Genomic DNA, 18,256 nt, shown 5'->3' with positions numbered 1-18,256 from the left:
CATGAAACAGGTCACAAATTAATATACAAACCTATTTGTTTAGCCAATTGTGCATTAACACACAGTACATGCCACAAAATGCAATTCAAAATAAATTCACAACACTTTCATATATTTAAATATAGACTGATGCAAAAGGGAGCTATTATGATACACTTCTGCTTTATGACAGTATTCTAAGTATAACAATCAGCCTCTGATTGAGCAGCGTCTATAGGGAGGGATCTTATTATAACCTTTAAAGGTCTTCAAGGGAGTGACAGTTCTCCCAAAAAAGAAAGTTCTGTCATGTTGTTCTAAACCAGGGGTAGGCAAGTTTGTTCCTAGAGAGCAGCTGTCCTGTAGAGTTTGGCTCCAACTCTGAAAAAACCCTCACCTGCCTATAGCCTTTAATCCTGAAGACATTGGCTGAATCCGAAATCCCCCCTAAACCCTTAATCACTATTCCCTATGTTAGTCCACTAATACAGTTCACTTGAAGGAGTGAATGAAAACCAGCAAGAGAATTCGGACAGCCGTTGAGCATACATCGGCTGTCCACTCTTTATTGCGGTGCAATGTGGGATAGAATGAGTGAGGGCACTCAATTACATCCACTATGTTTTCGGACACCACTACAAATGGCTGTCCCCTCAAATAATGCCCTATTTGAGGGTGTAGGGGGCGCTTTCAGATTCAGCCATTGATTAGCTTGTTCAGGTGTGTTTGATTAGGGTTGGAGCTAAACTCTGCAGGACAGCGGCTCTATAGGACCGAACTCGCCTACCCATGTTCTAAACCCATATGTCTTTCGTTCCTCCTTTGAACACGAAATAGAGACTACGAAGAATGGTTGCTCTTATAATCCTTCCCCACCAGTGAGTTTTTAACTTGAGAAACTCTGCAACTGGATAACTGAACAAATCATTCAGACTGGATTTGTGAACTGGTTCAACCAATTCATTGAAAAGATCCAAATCAAAACAATGATTTGGTAAAAAAAACTGGACATTGCTCATGAACTCTCAGAGTCAGTATTCTCAGTGAATAATGACTTAAAATCTCTTTCTCACACAAAGCTATTATATGAACTCAGAAGACCTGAAATATAGGGCCAGATTTATTAAACATGGTTAATTAGTGCGAAAACGCAATTCCAAAAAAAAAAAAAAAAGCACATGGGACAGGAAAGTTCTGCACGTGATCTACTGACGACACACAAATTAAAGAACGCAGACGCAGCCAGATTATTTCCATAATGACCAACACAATCTACCAAGAGCAGTGCAAATTAGAGTCTGGTTTAAAGGCACAATATGTAACTTTTTTGCTTTAAAAATAGCAAAAATCACTATATCTATGTTATATATTTTTTTCAGTTGTGTACTTACATTATCCCGACTGTTTCCAACAACTTTCAAACCAGGAGAAATTTGTAATTTAATTCGAAGACACGTCCCGTTTCTTTATTTCCGTTTTGTCGCCGTCAATGGCGTCATATCCGCGTTGTCCCTGGTTTCCGCTCGTACTGCTATAGCAACCAGAGCTATGAACCAGAGCCCTCTGATAGTAACCAAAGCGACAGACGTGGACAACTGTGTAGTTCGCAATGTCTATCTGCATGCTGTTGTTGTTTCGTTCAAACATTATGGACCATGGCAAGCAGACTTTGGATAGAAAAGGAGAACTAAAACGAGAATCAATATCAGCGCGGTGTTTTCGAGATGCCGAGAGCTCCCATAGACAGTATATAAACGAGAGCTCCACGTCCGAGTCTTCGACCGCTCCTACATGTACTTTATTAAACAGGTGAGCACATTTACATAAAACTAATCAATGTTATATAGTTCAACAATGATAAAATGTTAGAATATGATCTGTATGTTATTCTAATGTTGATCTAGCTTAACTAGTCTCATACAGACAAACTAACACATATATTTCAACACATTCAAATGCCGTTTAGTGTGCTAGTGTAATCTGAGACCAAGTGAAACATCGATGCGTTACCTCACACGTTTAATTTGTCTAATAAACTGACCTGTGAGTTGTAATTCTGCACTTGCATGTAGTTCGGTAGAATGAAATGTCCATATTCCTTTTATATCCGCGGGACTCGCGTCGCGTGTGGAGCTGATGGCTGTCTCTTAGCAATCCCAAACTGCTTCATATCACAGCCATGATAAAAACATCGATGTATTCACTCATCCATAAACATTATTAGATCGGTTGGCTTGACGTTGACGACAAGATCCATAATTCTTAGCAAATGTTGCGTCATCAAACTACGCCTTTGTTATTGTAAAGAGGCTAGCGGCGAAAAAATTACATACTGTACGTTTAAGACATGCTTTTTGGGCGGTAAATAACGGCGCAAACACCAGTAAATTGACGAGCGCAAACATCTTGCATGATCCATTTAAATAGTCTCCTCCCATAAATTTTGCATCTTGAAGGGAAACAAGTGCAATAAGGTCAGCCGCAAAAATAACCCTGTCCGAGCTTTTCAGCGCTAATTCTTTACTGCGTATCTTTAGTAAATCCTGAGAGTAGTTTTATAACGCCAAAAGAGGGTTTGTGCTGGAGCAAGTGATTAGTAAATCTGGCCCATAGTGTAGGCTATAATCCATAAAGACTTTTTATTGTGCATTTGAGTGTTTTTCAAAGCTTGAAAGCTCCAGCGGCCATTTATTATAATCACACAGAAAATCATACAGGTTTGGAACGACATGACGGTGAGTAAATCCTATTAGTAGCAATTGTCTTTTTGTGGTGAACTGTCCCTTTAAGCAGCTTGTCTGAGAAGGCAATTGTCTTATAAAGAAGATATTTTGACTTGTTAACAAAGGATATGAATTAAGTTGTACCTGGTTGAAACATTAGATAGTTGGATGTAAGAGGATATTACCACACCCACCCTGTCTTTGCTGCCCTATATGAAAGAGATAGGAAAAAGTTAACCAAGCGTGACATTCCTATAGGACGCAGAGACAAATAATGGACTTTTAACCTGAGAATAAAGTGCAAATAACTTCAAATCTCACTTTGCAGTGCAGCAGCAGCACATTTTCAGGGTGTGCGCTGAGCCAGTTGTTCATGTTTTTACACAGAGAACACAGCAGATGGAGTGATGGAGCGTGACACTCCGGCCAGCCCAAATCCACCACCTAACAGTCAGAGATGTGAGCCAACAGTTATACATATAATACCGTTCAAATGTTTGGGGTCAGTTTGAGTTTTCAACACTGATAGAAGTTTCAAATCAGCATATTAGAGTGATTTCTGAAGGATCATGTGACACTGAAGACTGGAGTAATGATGCTGAAAACCCAGCTTTGATCACAGAAATAAATTACATTTTAAAATATATTCAAATAAAAAACTTATTTTAAATTGTAAGTTTAAAAAAAAGTTACTTTTAAAAATAAGTTTCAGCCTTGGTGAGCATAAAAACATTACAAATGACCCCAAATTTTTGAATGGCAATGCACATTCCATCACACATCTGTAACATCAGTCACATGACACATTTTAACTTTACCCTGCGATTCATCCTGCTAAGATCATCACTGTGTTCGGATAAGTTGATGACCTGCGTGCAGGAAAATAAAGATTTTGTTCCACGTGTCCCCAAGAGTAACAGTCTGACACAGTCAGTCAACAGACACACAGAGACATGTGATATGTTTGTTTTTCTCACCATGTATTGATCAGCATGTTTGGACTGCAGCATCTGCGTGATGCTGCGCAGGTTGTGCTGGTACGTCTGCTCTGCGCACGATTGGTGGAATGTGACGCCAATGATGCGCTCTGTAACGTAGTTCAGGTCAAATTCATATCCCTCCGCCATCACAGTGGTGTTCCCTCATATGAGATCTGCAGAGAGGATGAGACTGGATTCAGTTCATTAATGTGCAGGACTCTTTACAAGCATTTGTTTTGGCATGTAGGGATGAACAAATCTGCAAGGATTCATGGAAGAACGGCACTGGTTGGAAAGACAGGCTGAATCGGTAGAGCTTTGTCAAGCCCACGGACACTTAGACATGCAGAGCTTTTTGCATCATTTAATTTCCATTAAAACCTTCATATTAAAATGTAACTAATATGAAAATCTGTAGGTTCTGAGGGTTGGACAATGAAGCTGAAACACCTGGTTTTAGACCACAATAATTTATTAGTACGGTGTAGAGCCTCCTTTTTCAGCCAATACAGCATCAATTCGTCTTGGTTTTTTGGAAACTGATATTTGTTTTCTCAATGTTCTTATTAAAAAGTTGAAAAGAACAGAATATATAGGATAAATATATTTTTGTAACAATTTAAATGGCTTTCACTTTTAATGACACTTCAATTTAACCCATCCTTGCTGAATAAAAGTAAAAAGAAGAAAATAAGAAAAAGAAAAGAAAATCTTACGGGCCCCAAACTTCTGAATGGTAGAGTACAGAAAGGATATTTGAAAAGCAGCATTTAAAAATACATGCATAAATGAAACTGAAACCAGTCTGAATAAGCAACCACAGTTCCCTCATCAAGGACTCAGAGTCACAAGATACAAATCTATATTTTGCTTGGACACATTCTCTTTCACACCAAGGATGCTTCCTCTATTCTTTTCATTCAGTATCTCTCTTCCTCTAGAAAAAGAAAAGACCAGTTTGGCTCATATTACTACTGCACTTCAGGCTACAATATATGGGATCAGTGTCAGAAATAATGCTTTTATAAAGTTCAAATGAATAAAAAAAGACCTCTAACACATGTAGCACACGAGACTAAACAGCTTCCAATACATAAACACATGACAGCCAGTAAGTCTCTTAAATGACATTTGTCTGACCCCTGTCATGTGATGGTGGAGAGGCAAAACAGATCCACTGGACTGAAATGAGACTCAAAATTGGCCAATCAGACCACTTCTTTTGAGCTGACCTGACACAACGTGGACACACCTATTGACAACACAGGGACAAAGAGGACTTCACAATGATTTCACTTCTTGCTTCCATTTACGTCTCAGTATAAATACCTGCTTCCTAACATACCCATTCTCAACTTCTACCAAAGGTTGTTTTCTTTGTCCATTTACTGCAAAATGGAGAATAATATAACTTTATATTGTGTATAAAGGCTTACACGACTGATCTGCTCACCTTGTTCCCTGTTCACACCAGATTCGATTTCTTAAAGTTCATCCACCTTCACTTTCAGCACTGCACACCTACACCATACGCTCCATGCGGATGTGCGTCTGGTCACTTATCTACAGTATGCTTAATCCGCAGCCTGTTTAACCTTCAACCTCAAACTAGATCCGTTAAGAAAAAGAAACAAAACACAAATTATCGCACACCTGAGTGGTGTCTTCATTGAAATACCATATATAGAAACCAGCTGAAAGAACTCACCCTTCTGTCTGGCTGAAATCTCCTCTCAGTAATCTTCTGAACGTCTGTGAATACGGAAAGAGAAAAGAAAGGTAGCAAAAGGCTTTGTCTGGTCCGTGACTGAGCTTACATGTACTTTGGCCGTTGTTATGTATGTGTGTGTTCACCCGTTGTCAGCACTTGTTGTGTGGCAAGCATGAGTAAAGAAACACTACTAAGGGAACACACCTCCCTGTTACAAAGAAAAAGCCCTGAGTCAAACAATGGACATATGATGTAGTAATACTGGACACTTCTTTTTTTTCTTTGTGTGTTGGAAAGCCCAGACCTGATATAAAACAGTTAAAATACAAATATTTATCATAGTGATCCATTGATATCTAAATAATTGAAATTATGTGAGCCCACATGTGGTTTTTTTTTCCATGCTTTGACTGTAACTGGGTCATAATGGTTAAATATTAGCAGCATGTGCATTCTACATTCCTGCTGTATTCCTTCAATCACAAACTGAAAACAGCTCTAAGAGTGTGACAGCTAAACAGTGGAAAAAAATAGTTTTGAGGTTCTTCCAGTTATTGCTTATAAATATATCTACTATTTAATTCCAAACAACTTTATATCCATAAGGAATCTTCAAAATATTTTTTTAATAACATCAAGAAAAAGATTACATTTGTCGCAGTGGGAAGAAAAAAAGATTGCATCATTATTGCTAAAGTCATATTCAGCTGTAATGCTATTTAAGGACATATATCATAGTAAATGTGAGGTCAGACTTAGGGGCCAGAATTGCATGTGTATCTGCTGCCCCCTATTGGACAATCAGCCATAGAGAATTAATATAGTTCACCCAAAATCATTTATTTTGATATGTCATTCCAAACCTTTATGAATTTCTTTCTTCTGTGGAACATAAAAGAAGATATTTTGAGAAATGTCTCAGCGTTTTTTACCCTACAATGGAAGTCAATGGTAACCAAAACAAACCATTGCAGATTCTTCAAAATATCTTCTTTTGTGAAAGTCATACAGGTTTGTGAGTAAGTGTGAGTAAATTCTGTCATAATTTACTCACACTTAAATTTAGGTACAATTTACCTTTAAAATATTCAGCACATATCTCAATATTCAATGCCAAATTTGAAATTTCATATCCAAAAATGACATAATTCTACTAATATCTACTGATTGAACTTTTTCATTAAAACAGTTAACAGAATTTTTTTTTTATTCATGAGGCTAAATGCCACAGCTTAAATTTTTATTTTACGCAGGATTTATACAATATTAACTGAAATATTTACTAAAATAAAACTCAAACATTTTAGAAATGTAAAAAAAAAAAAAGAGAAAAAACCCAGAAAAAACAAACAGTTAAAACGTTAAAAGAAATTAAAACCAGTTTATGTACATCCAGTCGAGAAGGTTTCAGTCCACATTTCTGCAGCACAACTCAGACATAGAGGTCAGAATTCACAGTTCTTTCTTGGACACCTCTGGTTTCTTCTCTTCGTTCGGCTTTGTAACGGTCACGCTCCTTAAAGTAATTTCTGACTTCCTGGATTGTTTTTCCCGTTAAAAAGGCGCCAACAGCGTACAGAATTGCGGTTATGATTCCAAATAGTGCGACGGATGCATCCCCCCCATTTACGCTACAGTTCATCCAGGTATATCCGTTACGAGCATACAGTCGTTCACGTTGATGGCACATGTCGGTTGAGTTCACATAGGTCACGAAATGCAGGTACAAACCTACAGCAACCACGTAACCCACTGCACCAATGATCTGGAATGCAAACTGTCCAATCAGGATCTTCCGTGGAAGCCTGTGGGCGGGTTTGTTGCCGGACACAACGAACAGGAGTGAAAGAACACCAAATGTGAGGCTGAAGGCGACGCCTCCATAGACTAGAGGTGCTCTCATTTGTCCGAACTGCATGTCAAGTTCACGCACCTTCTGCAGCTCCGTCCCCTCAAAAGGAATCATGGCGTCGATAAAGCTTCCGCCGCCCATACCCATCGCAGACATTCCCATCTGTGACATGTGAGCAGCCACAATGCAGATGAGCACCAACACATTGGTCAGGATGGAACATAACAACACAATACCTGAAACACACACAGAAACACATGCAACTACATAAGAAACTGCAATCTTGTTTAGAGCAGGGGTTTTCTAACTTTTTAATGCCTAAAACCCCCAAATATGATGATCATCTGGTGAGGGCTCTTCCCAAAATTAATTGCAGCTATATGTTTTCAAGTACACAGACATTTAAAAAAATTGTAAAAGCAGTATCATAAACAAGCTTGCAAATATAAATTCTATTAATTTACGCTCTCCTGTAGGTCAAACAGCAGAGCATGGTGCTAGCAACACCAAGGTCATGTGATCAATGCAAATGCATGAACTTACAAACAAACAAATATTATAAACTGCACTAAAGATATATATATATACACTACCGTTCAAAAGTTTGGGGTCAGTAAGATTTTTTAATGTTTTTATAAGAAGTATCTTCTGCTCACCAAGGCTGCATTTATTTGATTAAAAAACAATACAAATTGTGAAATATTATGACAATTTAAAATTACTGTTTTCTATTTTAATATATTTTAAACTGTAATTTATTCCTGTGAACAAAGCTGAATTTTCAGCATCATTACTCCAGTCTTCAGTGTCACATGATCCTTCAGAAATCATTCTAATATGATGATTTGATGCTCAAGAAACATTCATTATTATTATCAATGTTGAAAACAGTTGTGCACAAAATGTTTTAAAAATTCTTTGATGAATAGAAAGTTCAAAAGAACAGCATTTATTTAAAATAGAATCGTTTCTAACATTATAAATGTCTTTACTGTAACTTTTGATCAGTTTAACTCATCCTTGATGAATAAAAGTATTGATTTATTTTATTTCTTTCCCCCAAAAATAAAATTAAAATTCTTACTGACCCCAAACTTTTGAACGGTAGTGTTTAATGTTACAAAAGCTTTAGATTTCAGATAAATGCTGCTCTTTTGAACTTTCTATTCATCATAGCATCATGAAATAAAAACGTAAATAACTGTTTTCAACATTGATAATAATCATAAATGTAAACATTTATGTCATATTAAGTTGTCAGGGTATCTAGTTATTATCCAATATTAGAATATAAAAGAAACATTATTTAATCTAAAAAAAAAATTGTACATGGGGGCAATATGGGGGCCCTAGAATATTGAGTTGGACATTAAGGGGCCTTTTGAGTCAAAAAGGTTAACATCCCTGTTTAAAAGACAATCAATATATCTGCCTTAAATTACACAATGTACTGTTATTGTGTACAACTGGCCATGTTTGTATCATATGAGTGTGGAAGAATGACAAATTGTGCATGTGTGTTTTTAAGTATACAAGCAACAGACAGGTTCTGGAATTAAAAACTCCATAGCGAAATTAAATGAATATTGATTGAATTTTGAATGTTAACTTATAAACCTTTAAAGACAACCCTGCTGTGAGCTACGAGAATGTTAATCCATGGTATTTGCTTCTGCTGAAGCCGTCAGCCCACATTACTTCAGCTTATCATTTTTAAAATAATTGTTTAACAGTGAAAAACTACACTACCCATGATGCTGTGCAGAAAAAAACACCAATCAGAAATTTACACAGTAAATATAAAATCATAATTTGTAAATGAGTAGTTTTAAATTTCTCCAGTTTTTAAATTTATGATGCTGTTCGCAATGCTTGATGGGATTGTAGCTCTTTCCCTCACTAAAGCCGTTAAGTACACAGTCTTGTGCCTTTTTCTTTTTGTCTGATTTTTTTGGTGTTGTGATTCACCTTGTCGCTGATTGGCTTGGTTCGTGACTTATAACTCTTTAATGAAGTTTTTTTTTTAAATCCTTAAGGAAAAAAATTAATGGAAAATATACTTCCCAAACAAGCGCTGCTGAAAAAGAGGGCCAGACGTTCTTGCACTCTATAAAGGTCACCAGCTAACATAATATAGTAAAAATATATATAATTGAATTTTTGAAAAACAATAATAAAGAATATAACAACAGAATATAACTTAATAAAATTTTATATTTATAATATTAACAATATAATTTTATAACAATCTGAGACAATGTTAGAGTTCATTTAAACTATACCTGCTATACCTGGTGTATGCATTTGTTTACACAAGAGTGAGGAAAAAAATGTCACATATTCTGCTCGATGGAAAACAGTAAAGGTTTGTAAATGAAAGATTAGTATCAACAAGCTTTAAAAAAGCTAAACTGGTTAGACCAGCTGAGACAAGGAAAGGAGTAAATGCATGTCATGTAAGAGGGTACGGCTTGAGCTAGAGTAAAACCAGACCTGTGTGAGATCATGTTTAAAAAAATCATGATCCTAAACTTAACACCCAAATTCAGAGAATTACTCGAAACAGGTTTAGACTATGACGCAGTTGTTTAGATGCATTGGTTGCACTGCAACATTTGTCTCCCATCCATTGATAGTTCTGGCCGTTTGTGAATGCCTACCTCTCCTGGAACAGACGTGAGAGCACTTTGACTCCCGGCGTTGCTCTCGAGGAGAGCTCCTCACAGATCTCTGAGCATTTCTGGGGTAGAACGGTGGCTGGCTGGAAGACCTGGGTCAGATATAGCATACATGATCTAAAACAATGGCTTGTAATGACGTACAATATACAAAGCAAAAAATGACTTCCTTTTTTAAAAAAAATTCCTGGTGAATATTTGTGTGTTGTTGTTTGTTTAAACAGTTAGTATGTCGTCTCACCTCTCACTGCCTGATCGTCGGTCACTAGGACTGTCCCGTCGGCTGCTGTCTCTATTATCACCATTTCTCTCTCTCTGTGCACGGTGGTTTCTGGACGGCTGGCTCATTGCTTCATGAGGGAGGGAAAATATGCTTTGGTGTATTATGTGTTTATAGCAGAGGTTTTCAAATTATACAGAACCAGGGGACCCCGGCCAAACTTTGCGGGCATCGAGATATCCCAATATAAAAAGGAATATAATACTTTTCATTAATGACATACACATGCATATTATTTATGTATTTATTAAGTATAGGTCTATACGTTTTTATAGCCTATAAGTGGATGATTACCACCCAGGGGTAACATCAAGGGGTTCGTGGACTTTGGATTTATAGAGTACAATTTCTATATTATATAATATAGGCTATCATTAACAATACAGCAAACATTTTTTTCAGTAGACTGTATTTTAAAAATGCAAGCCTGACAAACATATAATCACAACAGTCCCTTCTGAAATGTTAACCATGGTTTTACGACAAAAAAAAAAAAAAAAAAAAAAACATGGTTAACACTAACCATTGTTTAACCATGGCATTTGTAGTAAAACTGTGGTTATACAAATAGTAGCCTAATCAATCCGCCAAAAAAACACGTTGGCTAACGTAACTTCAATAAAAACATGGTTAATTTTCGTAAGGGGTTCTTTTAACACACGTTTCAGCTTTCTGCCTCAATTTAACGCAAAGCAACCTGAGCGTCAGTATCGGTAAGTTTCACCTGTCTTTTGTTTCGGTTGACATCAGCAAGAACAACACTACACTTTCGTTTTTTCTTAATAAATATACCAAACAATGTTTGTAAACACGGCACAAAGATAACTTACTTGCTTAAAAGGCGCAGATCACATTTGTTTTGGTTTTCAAAATCAAAACTCCACTTCCCACAGACACGAGACCGAAACCCGTCAGTGAAATCTCGCGATGATTACCTGTAAAATGGGTGGGGTTGAGCAGGTGATAGGTGATAGACGCGGCTACTCTGAAACGTACTGTCAAAGCTCGTTATCTGTGTGGTCGCTTATTCTGTCCTAAAAGATCCAGTCCGTGATAACGGGAGCAAGGGTCACGCAGACCGCCGTCTGAGATCATAGGCTTGTGTCCGTAACAGAAGCGGCTCTGTTTGGATCTAAACCTACGCCAGTGAAGAGGAATCCATGGGGGTTGATTCATCCCAGCGACTCGATTCTTTTGAATCAGTTCACTAAAAAGATTAATTCACTGAGTTGATCAGTGAGGGTGCACTGCACACTTACAAGTTTCGAAACGGGGCACGGTTCCCATGAAAATTTATTTGCTAATGTGAAACCTGTCATGACTCATGATGACCCCGGTGCGCACCGGAGTAGCCGAACCCGAGAATAGCCTACCTGGAGGAGGTGGTCTGAGTTCGGTTGCACTCGAACTGAGGCACGATCTCAAGATCACGTCATTACGCTAGTGAGTGGCGATAAGTGAGTGTCTTTTTTGTTATGAATGAGTCAATAATCATTGACACAAATGATTCTTTAAAAAAAGAAAAAGCTTTTTTTAGAATGTCAATCGCAACGACATACCAACACACTGAGGAGACCGACGTTCATCCAGCTGCTTCAGGAACTGGAAAGAGGGCGTGTTAGTTCAACAGGTCCAAGCATTTGAATACTGAAGACAAACAGGAACGAACGCAGTCATACGCTTCAAAAGAGTCTGCAATGCGAAGAGACTTGATCACTTAAAAGATTCGTTCAAAACGCTGCATCTGCATCGCAAGAACGAATCATAGGCTGCGTCCGAAATAGCATGCTCTCTTGAATAAGTAGGCCTACTTATTTTTGAATAAGTATAGCCTACTTCACGACCGCTAAAAAAAGCATGTTCTATACCCAGATTATAGCACAAGATGTCTGCTAAAGATCTTTTAAAATCATCTGCTGTGTAAAAACACCTGATAAACATCTTAGAAAAAGCAGTTTTACATGCATTCTAAATCTTTAGGACTTCTTCTAAATTGTTTAGGCCTATATGACATCTAACTGAAACGTCCTAGAGATGTATTTGCAGATGAGCAAACACTCTAAAAAATACATCTCGCAGACATCAAATAGACCTCTCCGAGATGTACTTGTGCTATCAGGGTATGAATGAGTGTGTGTAGTATGAATGTAATCTGGACCGACTCTATCCGCCATGTTGTCATGTGACCCAGCGTCGGGTGTTTCTCAAACAGAAGGCTGCACCCTACCGAGACTGTGTCTTTCCTAGTTCAGTCCTTCAGTCCTAGTAAGACTTGGCTAGTCTCCTCAGCATTAAATGCTAAAATGACACGGTCTAGTAAGTGCGCGTGGCGACGTCATAAAGGTTTGGTGTTTTAAGCCCCCAATGGCGCCTTCCAGGCAGCGAGGGGATGGGTAGGTTTAAGGTTGAGGGTAGGGTTAGCTGCCTCTAAGGAGCCATTGGGGGCTTAAAACACCATCGAGCCGTCATTAATGTTTCCACCCCCGCAGTCACGTCACGAAAAATACAATTTAAACTTAATTTTGGAAAATTACTTTGTATTACAAATCTTTACATTAACTGGGGTTCTATTAATGCAATGCAGTGAATGACAAGCGACTGCGGTCTCCCAGTGGCTTACGTTATTGACAATTTCGTGTTAAGTGATTAACTCACAGCAAAACAAAAGATAACATTTATACTTTCATGTACATTTCATGTGTCATTTCATAATAAGTACCGACTCGTTTTCCATCAGTTTATTTTCATGAATTTAAATGTGTGCAAAGGATTGTGGGTGATTTAAGGCCACGAAGGATACATCCGATGCATCCTTCAAAACAGGCCAAAAGAAGGACGCGAAACGAAGGCACCCTTCCAAGGATCCTTCAAATTGAGATGGGCTTCAGTGACGTTTGATGACGTGGCAGTTTCCGTTTGAGAAACACCAGTGTCGCTTCATAAATACTCGCCCGTGGCCTCATGAGATAGTAAAGTGTCAATTGTATGCACACTTCATAATCTCGCGGGAAGTTGGTCATCCGGTTACTTTTTGCCTACTCTTTTATGAGTACTGAATTCAGCCATACTTCACATACTGTTTTTCTCCTAGGGAATGCGATTTCGGATGCAGCCATAAACACCACTTGAAATGGGTTGTTGCCTAGGGCACCATCCTTCTGGAATGTCGTAATAAGATAACATTATGTATTATATGCGCATTATGCAACTGTGTCAGTGTCAACTGTAAATGTCCAGCAATATGAAATAAACTCAATGAATAATTGTCAGATTAATACATTGTAATGTCTTTATGAGTTTCTATTAAGAATGCATGTAAATGTCTCAGATGTGTGTTCATGGCTTTGTCGAATACAGTATAATAGAATCAATTAATTCTGTACGGGTAGTTGCAAAAAGACTGCATGTGACTTGGTATTTCACAAGGACCACATTCATCTGCTCTGCCATTGTTTTGGTTCAAGCAAGCGGTGCACTTTAAATAGACAAATGGCTTACATGTATTGTGCTCAGTGTCCAGTGACTTTTATCAAATTAATCTTTATGTTCAACAGATAGTTGGAAGCAGCAAGGTCTCTGTAGTTGTATAATTGATTATCAGAGGCTCCGGATTGGTTAATGCTCCTAATTAACATAATTGATTTGCAGGCGTGTGGCCCCACCTGTTTCCAAGACAGGCGTTTGATTCTGTTGTATGTGTGTGTTTGATTTTCCATGTTGAATGGCAAATTATTAGATATTGTTGTTTTTTTGTAATGTACATGCTGACACGGTTGTAGTAGAAATGGATTCTGGGCTTGAGGACCTCGAGCTGAGAGAGTCACAGAGGGAGTACCTGGACTTTTTGGATGATGATGTGAATTATTTTATTCTTTGTGTTTCTACTTTTGACCTGTTGTGGGTCTTTTGATTTGTGCAAACGCTAAATATTTTTTTTTTCATTTACAGCAAGACCAGGGTATTTATCATGAGAAGGTCAGGAGTATGGTGTCTGAGGGCCAGTGTCGCCTTATTGTTAACATTAATGACCTGCGACGAAAAAGTGAAAAAAGAGCTAAAGAGTGAGCATTATTTTAAAAATTAATAAAAATATATATATGCTCGTGTTTTATTTGAACACAATTTTCTCATTTCATAAAGTACTTTGACCATGATGAATTGATCCCTGAATCTTCTGACAGTGATCTGATTAATGGTCTCTTCTCAATAGATTACTGAAGAATGCTTTTGCTGAGCTGGTGGCGTTCCAGAAAGCCCTAAAGGACCTTGTGGCTTCAATAGACGCCACTTACGCGAAGCAGTTTGAAGAGTTCCACGTTGGTTTTGAGGGCAGCTTTGGGAACAAACATGTGTCTCCACGTACTCTAAGTGCACGCTTTCTGGGAAATCTTGTGTGTGTGGAAGGAATTGTGACCAAGTGTGAGTAGGATTTACTTCATTTTACAAATTATGATTGTTAGATTTAACTATTCTTTTCAAAACGATAAACATTTCAGACTCTGATTTTTAGATCGACGTGTTTAGGTCAGAGCTATGGATTCGCACTTAGTATAGAGCTACGTGATGTGGATGTTTATTTCACCTCATGGTCATTATGCGTTATACTAAGTTGAGCACAAGGGCCCAGTTTCAGAGACATGGTTAAGATTAAGCCAGGATTAGGCCTTAGTTCAATTAGGACATTTAAGTGGCTTTTATAAACGTGCCTTAGAAAAAAACATTACTGGTGTGGTGTGCATCTTGAGACAAAACAATGGCATTGACATATTTTGAGCTATATTAGTGCAAGTTGCTTTCAGTTAAAACCACTCAAACATGCATTTCAGTTTGGGACTACAGTTAGGCCACCAAATTAGGGTTCTTCTGCATGTAACAATAGCAGAATCATTTTTGGTGCTAAACGGAACACTTTTTGTAAGGTTCCAAAAAGAACCATGCTTTGAATGTGCTATATATAGGACCTTAATGGTGTTATAAATAACCTTTTCAATGTTATTTATTTTCATTAATATTAGTATCTTCATATTATTAATATTACTATTATTTTTTTTAATACATTATTTATTAATATATCTTTTTTTAGCTCTCTATCTGCCGGGTCTTCTATCGTGTTGCCTCTAATTGTTTTACATTTAAAAAAAAAAAAAAAACAGCTTCTTGTGTCAATTAGGCACTTTTATTTTTTATTGACATGGCAGATTGTAGCAAAAATGTAACCTCTAACAACAGAGGTTAGTTGAATACATTAATAAATAACAATTGACATTGAACACGATATAGATGTAATGAAGATCAAGTTCCAGTGAAATATCTTCACAATCCGCTATGATGTCTTTATGTCTTTCATTATATGTGTATTCTGAGCAGTTTCTCTCTGCAGATGAGGTTATGGTACGCGACGGCATCTGAAATGCACAATTGAGTTTAGTCACATTGTGTCTCTTCCATTTGATTATGTAAAACAATTATGTTCATGAAGGCCAAAATTAGCCAAAATGGACAGTATGAGCCCTTAAAAGGAAAAAGTGATATAAAGTCATGGAATAGCTTTAATGTTTTTTTGTGACTGGGTATTTTTAGGCATGAAGTCATAATAAAAATAATTTAAAAAATCAAACAATATGGATCATAAATTCCATATCTCTGTTACTTACTTTGTGGAGAAGAGAAGATGTGTATCCTTAACTGAACAGAGGTGCTCATACTTACATGTTATGTTAAACTAAAAAGAGAAAAATACATGATTGTTAGGAAATGATTGTCTTTGACAATTTTCAAAGTTATAATTTATAGACATTTTAAGAAAGAAATCATGATTTACCTGTTGAGAGTATGTTGACAGTCTGTGTAGTAACTGTAGTTGTATATCTGAGCACCAGAAAATCAGTAATGAGGAGGCTTTGACAGTTACAGATTTGAAAAACAAAAAGGCGGGAATAAAGAACCCTGAACTCTAACACAAAGAACCATTTGGTTTCTTCAGGATGATATGGTAGGCTACTAAATAGAACTGTTACTACATGTAAAGAACCTTTAAATAACCTTTTTTCTTTTTTTTTTAGAGTGTATGCTTAAGGCTTGCCTGTGAAACGGGTAAAGTTGTCTTTTGTAATTTGTATTTTCATGTGCTCTGTAGGTTCCTTGGTCAGGCCCAAGATTATGCGTAGTGTCCACTATTGTCCAGCCACCAAGAAAACCCTGGAACGAAAATACACTGATCTTACCTCATTGGATGCTTTTCCTTCCAGTGCCATCTATCCAACCAAAGTAAGTTATTTTTGTTTATTTATTTATTACTTATAAACTTATAGTTATTATAGTTATTTTATTTAACTATGTATTAATATAATCTATTAAACCATTTATGAAACTCTATTTGTGTATTTATTTATAAACTATTTAACCATTAAATTGAACTATTTGACCAAATAAAAAAGTTAAATATTTATTTATAATTATATTTATTTATTTATTCAAAATGTATTTATTTATTAAGTTGGACATCAACCTTCTTAGTATTCCTCAATCAATTTGTTCTAACAATATATATTTTTTAAATGCCTGGTTTCCCATAGGTTTTTTTTTTTTTGTAAAAATTAAGGTTGCTAACGACCCGAGGTGTGTAACAGTGTAAAAATATTTTTTTTCTGCACAAGGTGGTAATGTCTGATACACAATGATGAAGTGATGTTTCACTCATAGTCAATATATCCATTAGATGGTCGCTAAAGACCCAAAAATGTAATAATGATTGTTGAAACATTCATGCATTTAAGGGTTAAATATATTTATTTATAATTGTATTTATTTAACTAATAAACTATGTATTCAACTATGTAATATTTAACAAATTAATACATTTATGTAAATATTTAATAATTTAACATAGTTAAACAAATGAATACATTTAATTACAGATTTATTTATTAAGCTATTTTCTTTCATTTAACAATTTAACTAATTACATATATTAAATTATATAATTAATAAACATTTTAATAAATGTAGAAAGTTGTGTTCTTCTTTAGTTGCTCCTGTAACCCATTCTTATCATTGAAACATGGATGTTTATCCAGGAGCTAGTTGACCAAATCACAGTAAATGATCATGCCATGATAACCCGATTTAGTATTATGATGACGCAAGAATCAAAATAAATCTTGCATTTGTAGGATGAAGAAAACAATCCTCTGGAGACGGAGTTCGGGCTGTGCTGCTATAAGGACCACCAGACGCTGACCATTCAGGAGATGCCTGAGAAAGCCCCTGCAGGACAGCTGCCACGATCTGTCGACATCATCGCCAATGATGACCTCGTTGACCGGGTGAAACCAGGTGACCGTGTGCAGATTGTAGGGGTCTACCGTTGCTTGCCTGCGAAACAGGGTGGCTTCACCTCTGGGACCTTCAGGTGTGTGTATATTTGAACTTATGATCGGGTTGGAAGGTCATGTCCTCAGATCAACCTCTTGATTCTTTGCAGAACAATCATGTTGGCTAACAATGTGAAGCTTATGAGTAAAGAGATTGTGCCGACGTTCTCTGCAGATGATGTTGCCAAGATCAAGAAGTTTTGCAAAGCTCATTCTAAAGTAAGCGAGACTAACTTTAGAATAAATTTATTCTAAATTCTCAAATTAGACCATAGATTACTAATGGTTTCTCCAAAGTGTTTAGGCTTGACATGTTTTTGTGAAATGCAGCCCTGATCAGTTTCATCTTTTGCTATGCGAGGTACTGTAAGATTATTGTTATGTTTCAGGATGTCTTTGAGCAACTGAGTCATTCTTTGGCTCCCAGTATCCATGGCCATGAGTACATAAAGAAAGCTATTCTGTGTCTGCTGTTGGGAGGCAATGAGACCAACCTGGAGAATGGGACACGCATCCGAGGAGACATCAATATTCTGCTCATAGGTTTGTGATGTTTATGATTATGGTTTTGTGAAAATGTATTACAGAAAAAAAATCGACTCGGCATACCTCAGCTCCAAGAATATTGAAGTTTATTACCAGATTCTCACAAATGTGACGTTTCTGATGAAGAGCCTGTG

At 36.9% G+C, this 18,256-nt stretch overlaps 3 protein-coding genes across 7 annotated transcripts in view; 1 reads left to right on the top strand and 2 right to left on the bottom strand.

The window, feature by feature from the left end:
- The window catches only part of tns3.2 (tensin 3, tandem duplicate 2), a 49,326-nt gene extending 43,731 nt beyond the window's left edge, over positions 1-5,595 (bottom strand). The window contains exons 1-6 of one of the 2 annotated variants that reach the window (XM_079889077.1): positions 5,391-5,409; positions 5,136-5,290; positions 3,680-3,855; positions 3,521-3,571; positions 3,024-3,146; positions 2,847-2,911 (exon numbers count right to left, since the gene is read on the bottom strand). In XM_079889077.1, the coding sequence (XP_079745203.1) occupies positions 2,847-2,911; positions 3,024-3,146; positions 3,521-3,571; positions 3,680-3,829 (389 nt within the window). In that variant the 5' untranslated portion in view covers positions 3,830-3,855; positions 5,136-5,290; positions 5,391-5,409. Of the gene's footprint in view, positions 1-2,846; positions 2,912-3,023; positions 3,147-3,520; positions 3,572-3,679; positions 3,856-5,135; positions 5,291-5,390 lie in introns of both variants that reach the window. The other variant, XM_079889076.1, reaches the window with a different exon arrangement.
- An 859-nt stretch (positions 5,596-6,454) lies between these two features.
- LOC307168828 (MARVEL domain-containing protein 3) overlaps positions 6,455-18,256 on the bottom strand; it is a 30,172-nt gene continuing 18,370 nt past the window's right edge. Inside the window, exons 2-5 of one of the 2 annotated variants that reach the window (XM_079889094.1) lie at positions 11,034-11,138; positions 10,165-10,273; positions 9,906-10,015; positions 6,455-7,481 (exon numbers count right to left, since the gene is read on the bottom strand). In XM_079889094.1, the coding sequence (XP_079745220.1) occupies positions 6,826-7,481; positions 9,906-10,015; positions 10,165-10,271 (873 nt within the window). In that variant the 5' untranslated portion in view covers positions 10,272-10,273; positions 11,034-11,138 and the 3' untranslated portion in view covers positions 6,455-6,825. The remainder of the gene's footprint in view (positions 7,482-9,905; positions 10,016-10,164; positions 10,274-11,033; positions 11,139-18,256) is intronic. The other variant, XM_079889095.1, reaches the window with a different exon arrangement.
- Positions 13,854-18,256, top strand: part of mcm3l (MCM3 minichromosome maintenance deficient 3, like) — a 46,557-nt gene continuing 42,154 nt past the window's right edge. For all 3 annotated transcript variants that reach the window (XM_079889082.1, XM_079889081.1, XM_079889083.1), the window contains exons 1-7: positions 13,854-14,059; positions 14,152-14,264; positions 14,414-14,622; positions 16,340-16,470; positions 17,376-17,614; positions 17,687-17,795; positions 17,966-18,119. In XM_079889082.1, coding sequence (XP_079745208.1) covers positions 13,988-14,059; positions 14,152-14,264; positions 14,414-14,622; positions 16,340-16,470; positions 17,376-17,614; positions 17,687-17,795; positions 17,966-18,119 — 1,027 coding nt within the window. In that variant the 5' untranslated portion in view covers positions 13,854-13,987. The remainder of the gene's footprint in view (positions 14,060-14,151; positions 14,265-14,413; positions 14,623-16,339; positions 16,471-17,375; positions 17,615-17,686; positions 17,796-17,965; positions 18,120-18,256) is intronic.

The sequence above is a fragment of the Squalius cephalus genome (assembly GCF_949319135.1).
Source record: "Squalius cephalus genome assembly, chromosome: 12".
Taxonomy (NCBI): Eukaryota; Metazoa; Chordata; class Actinopteri; order Cypriniformes; family Leuciscidae; genus Squalius; species Squalius cephalus.
Note: the sequence above shows the minus strand (reverse complement) of the source record. Positions and strands in the feature narration are given on the sequence as shown.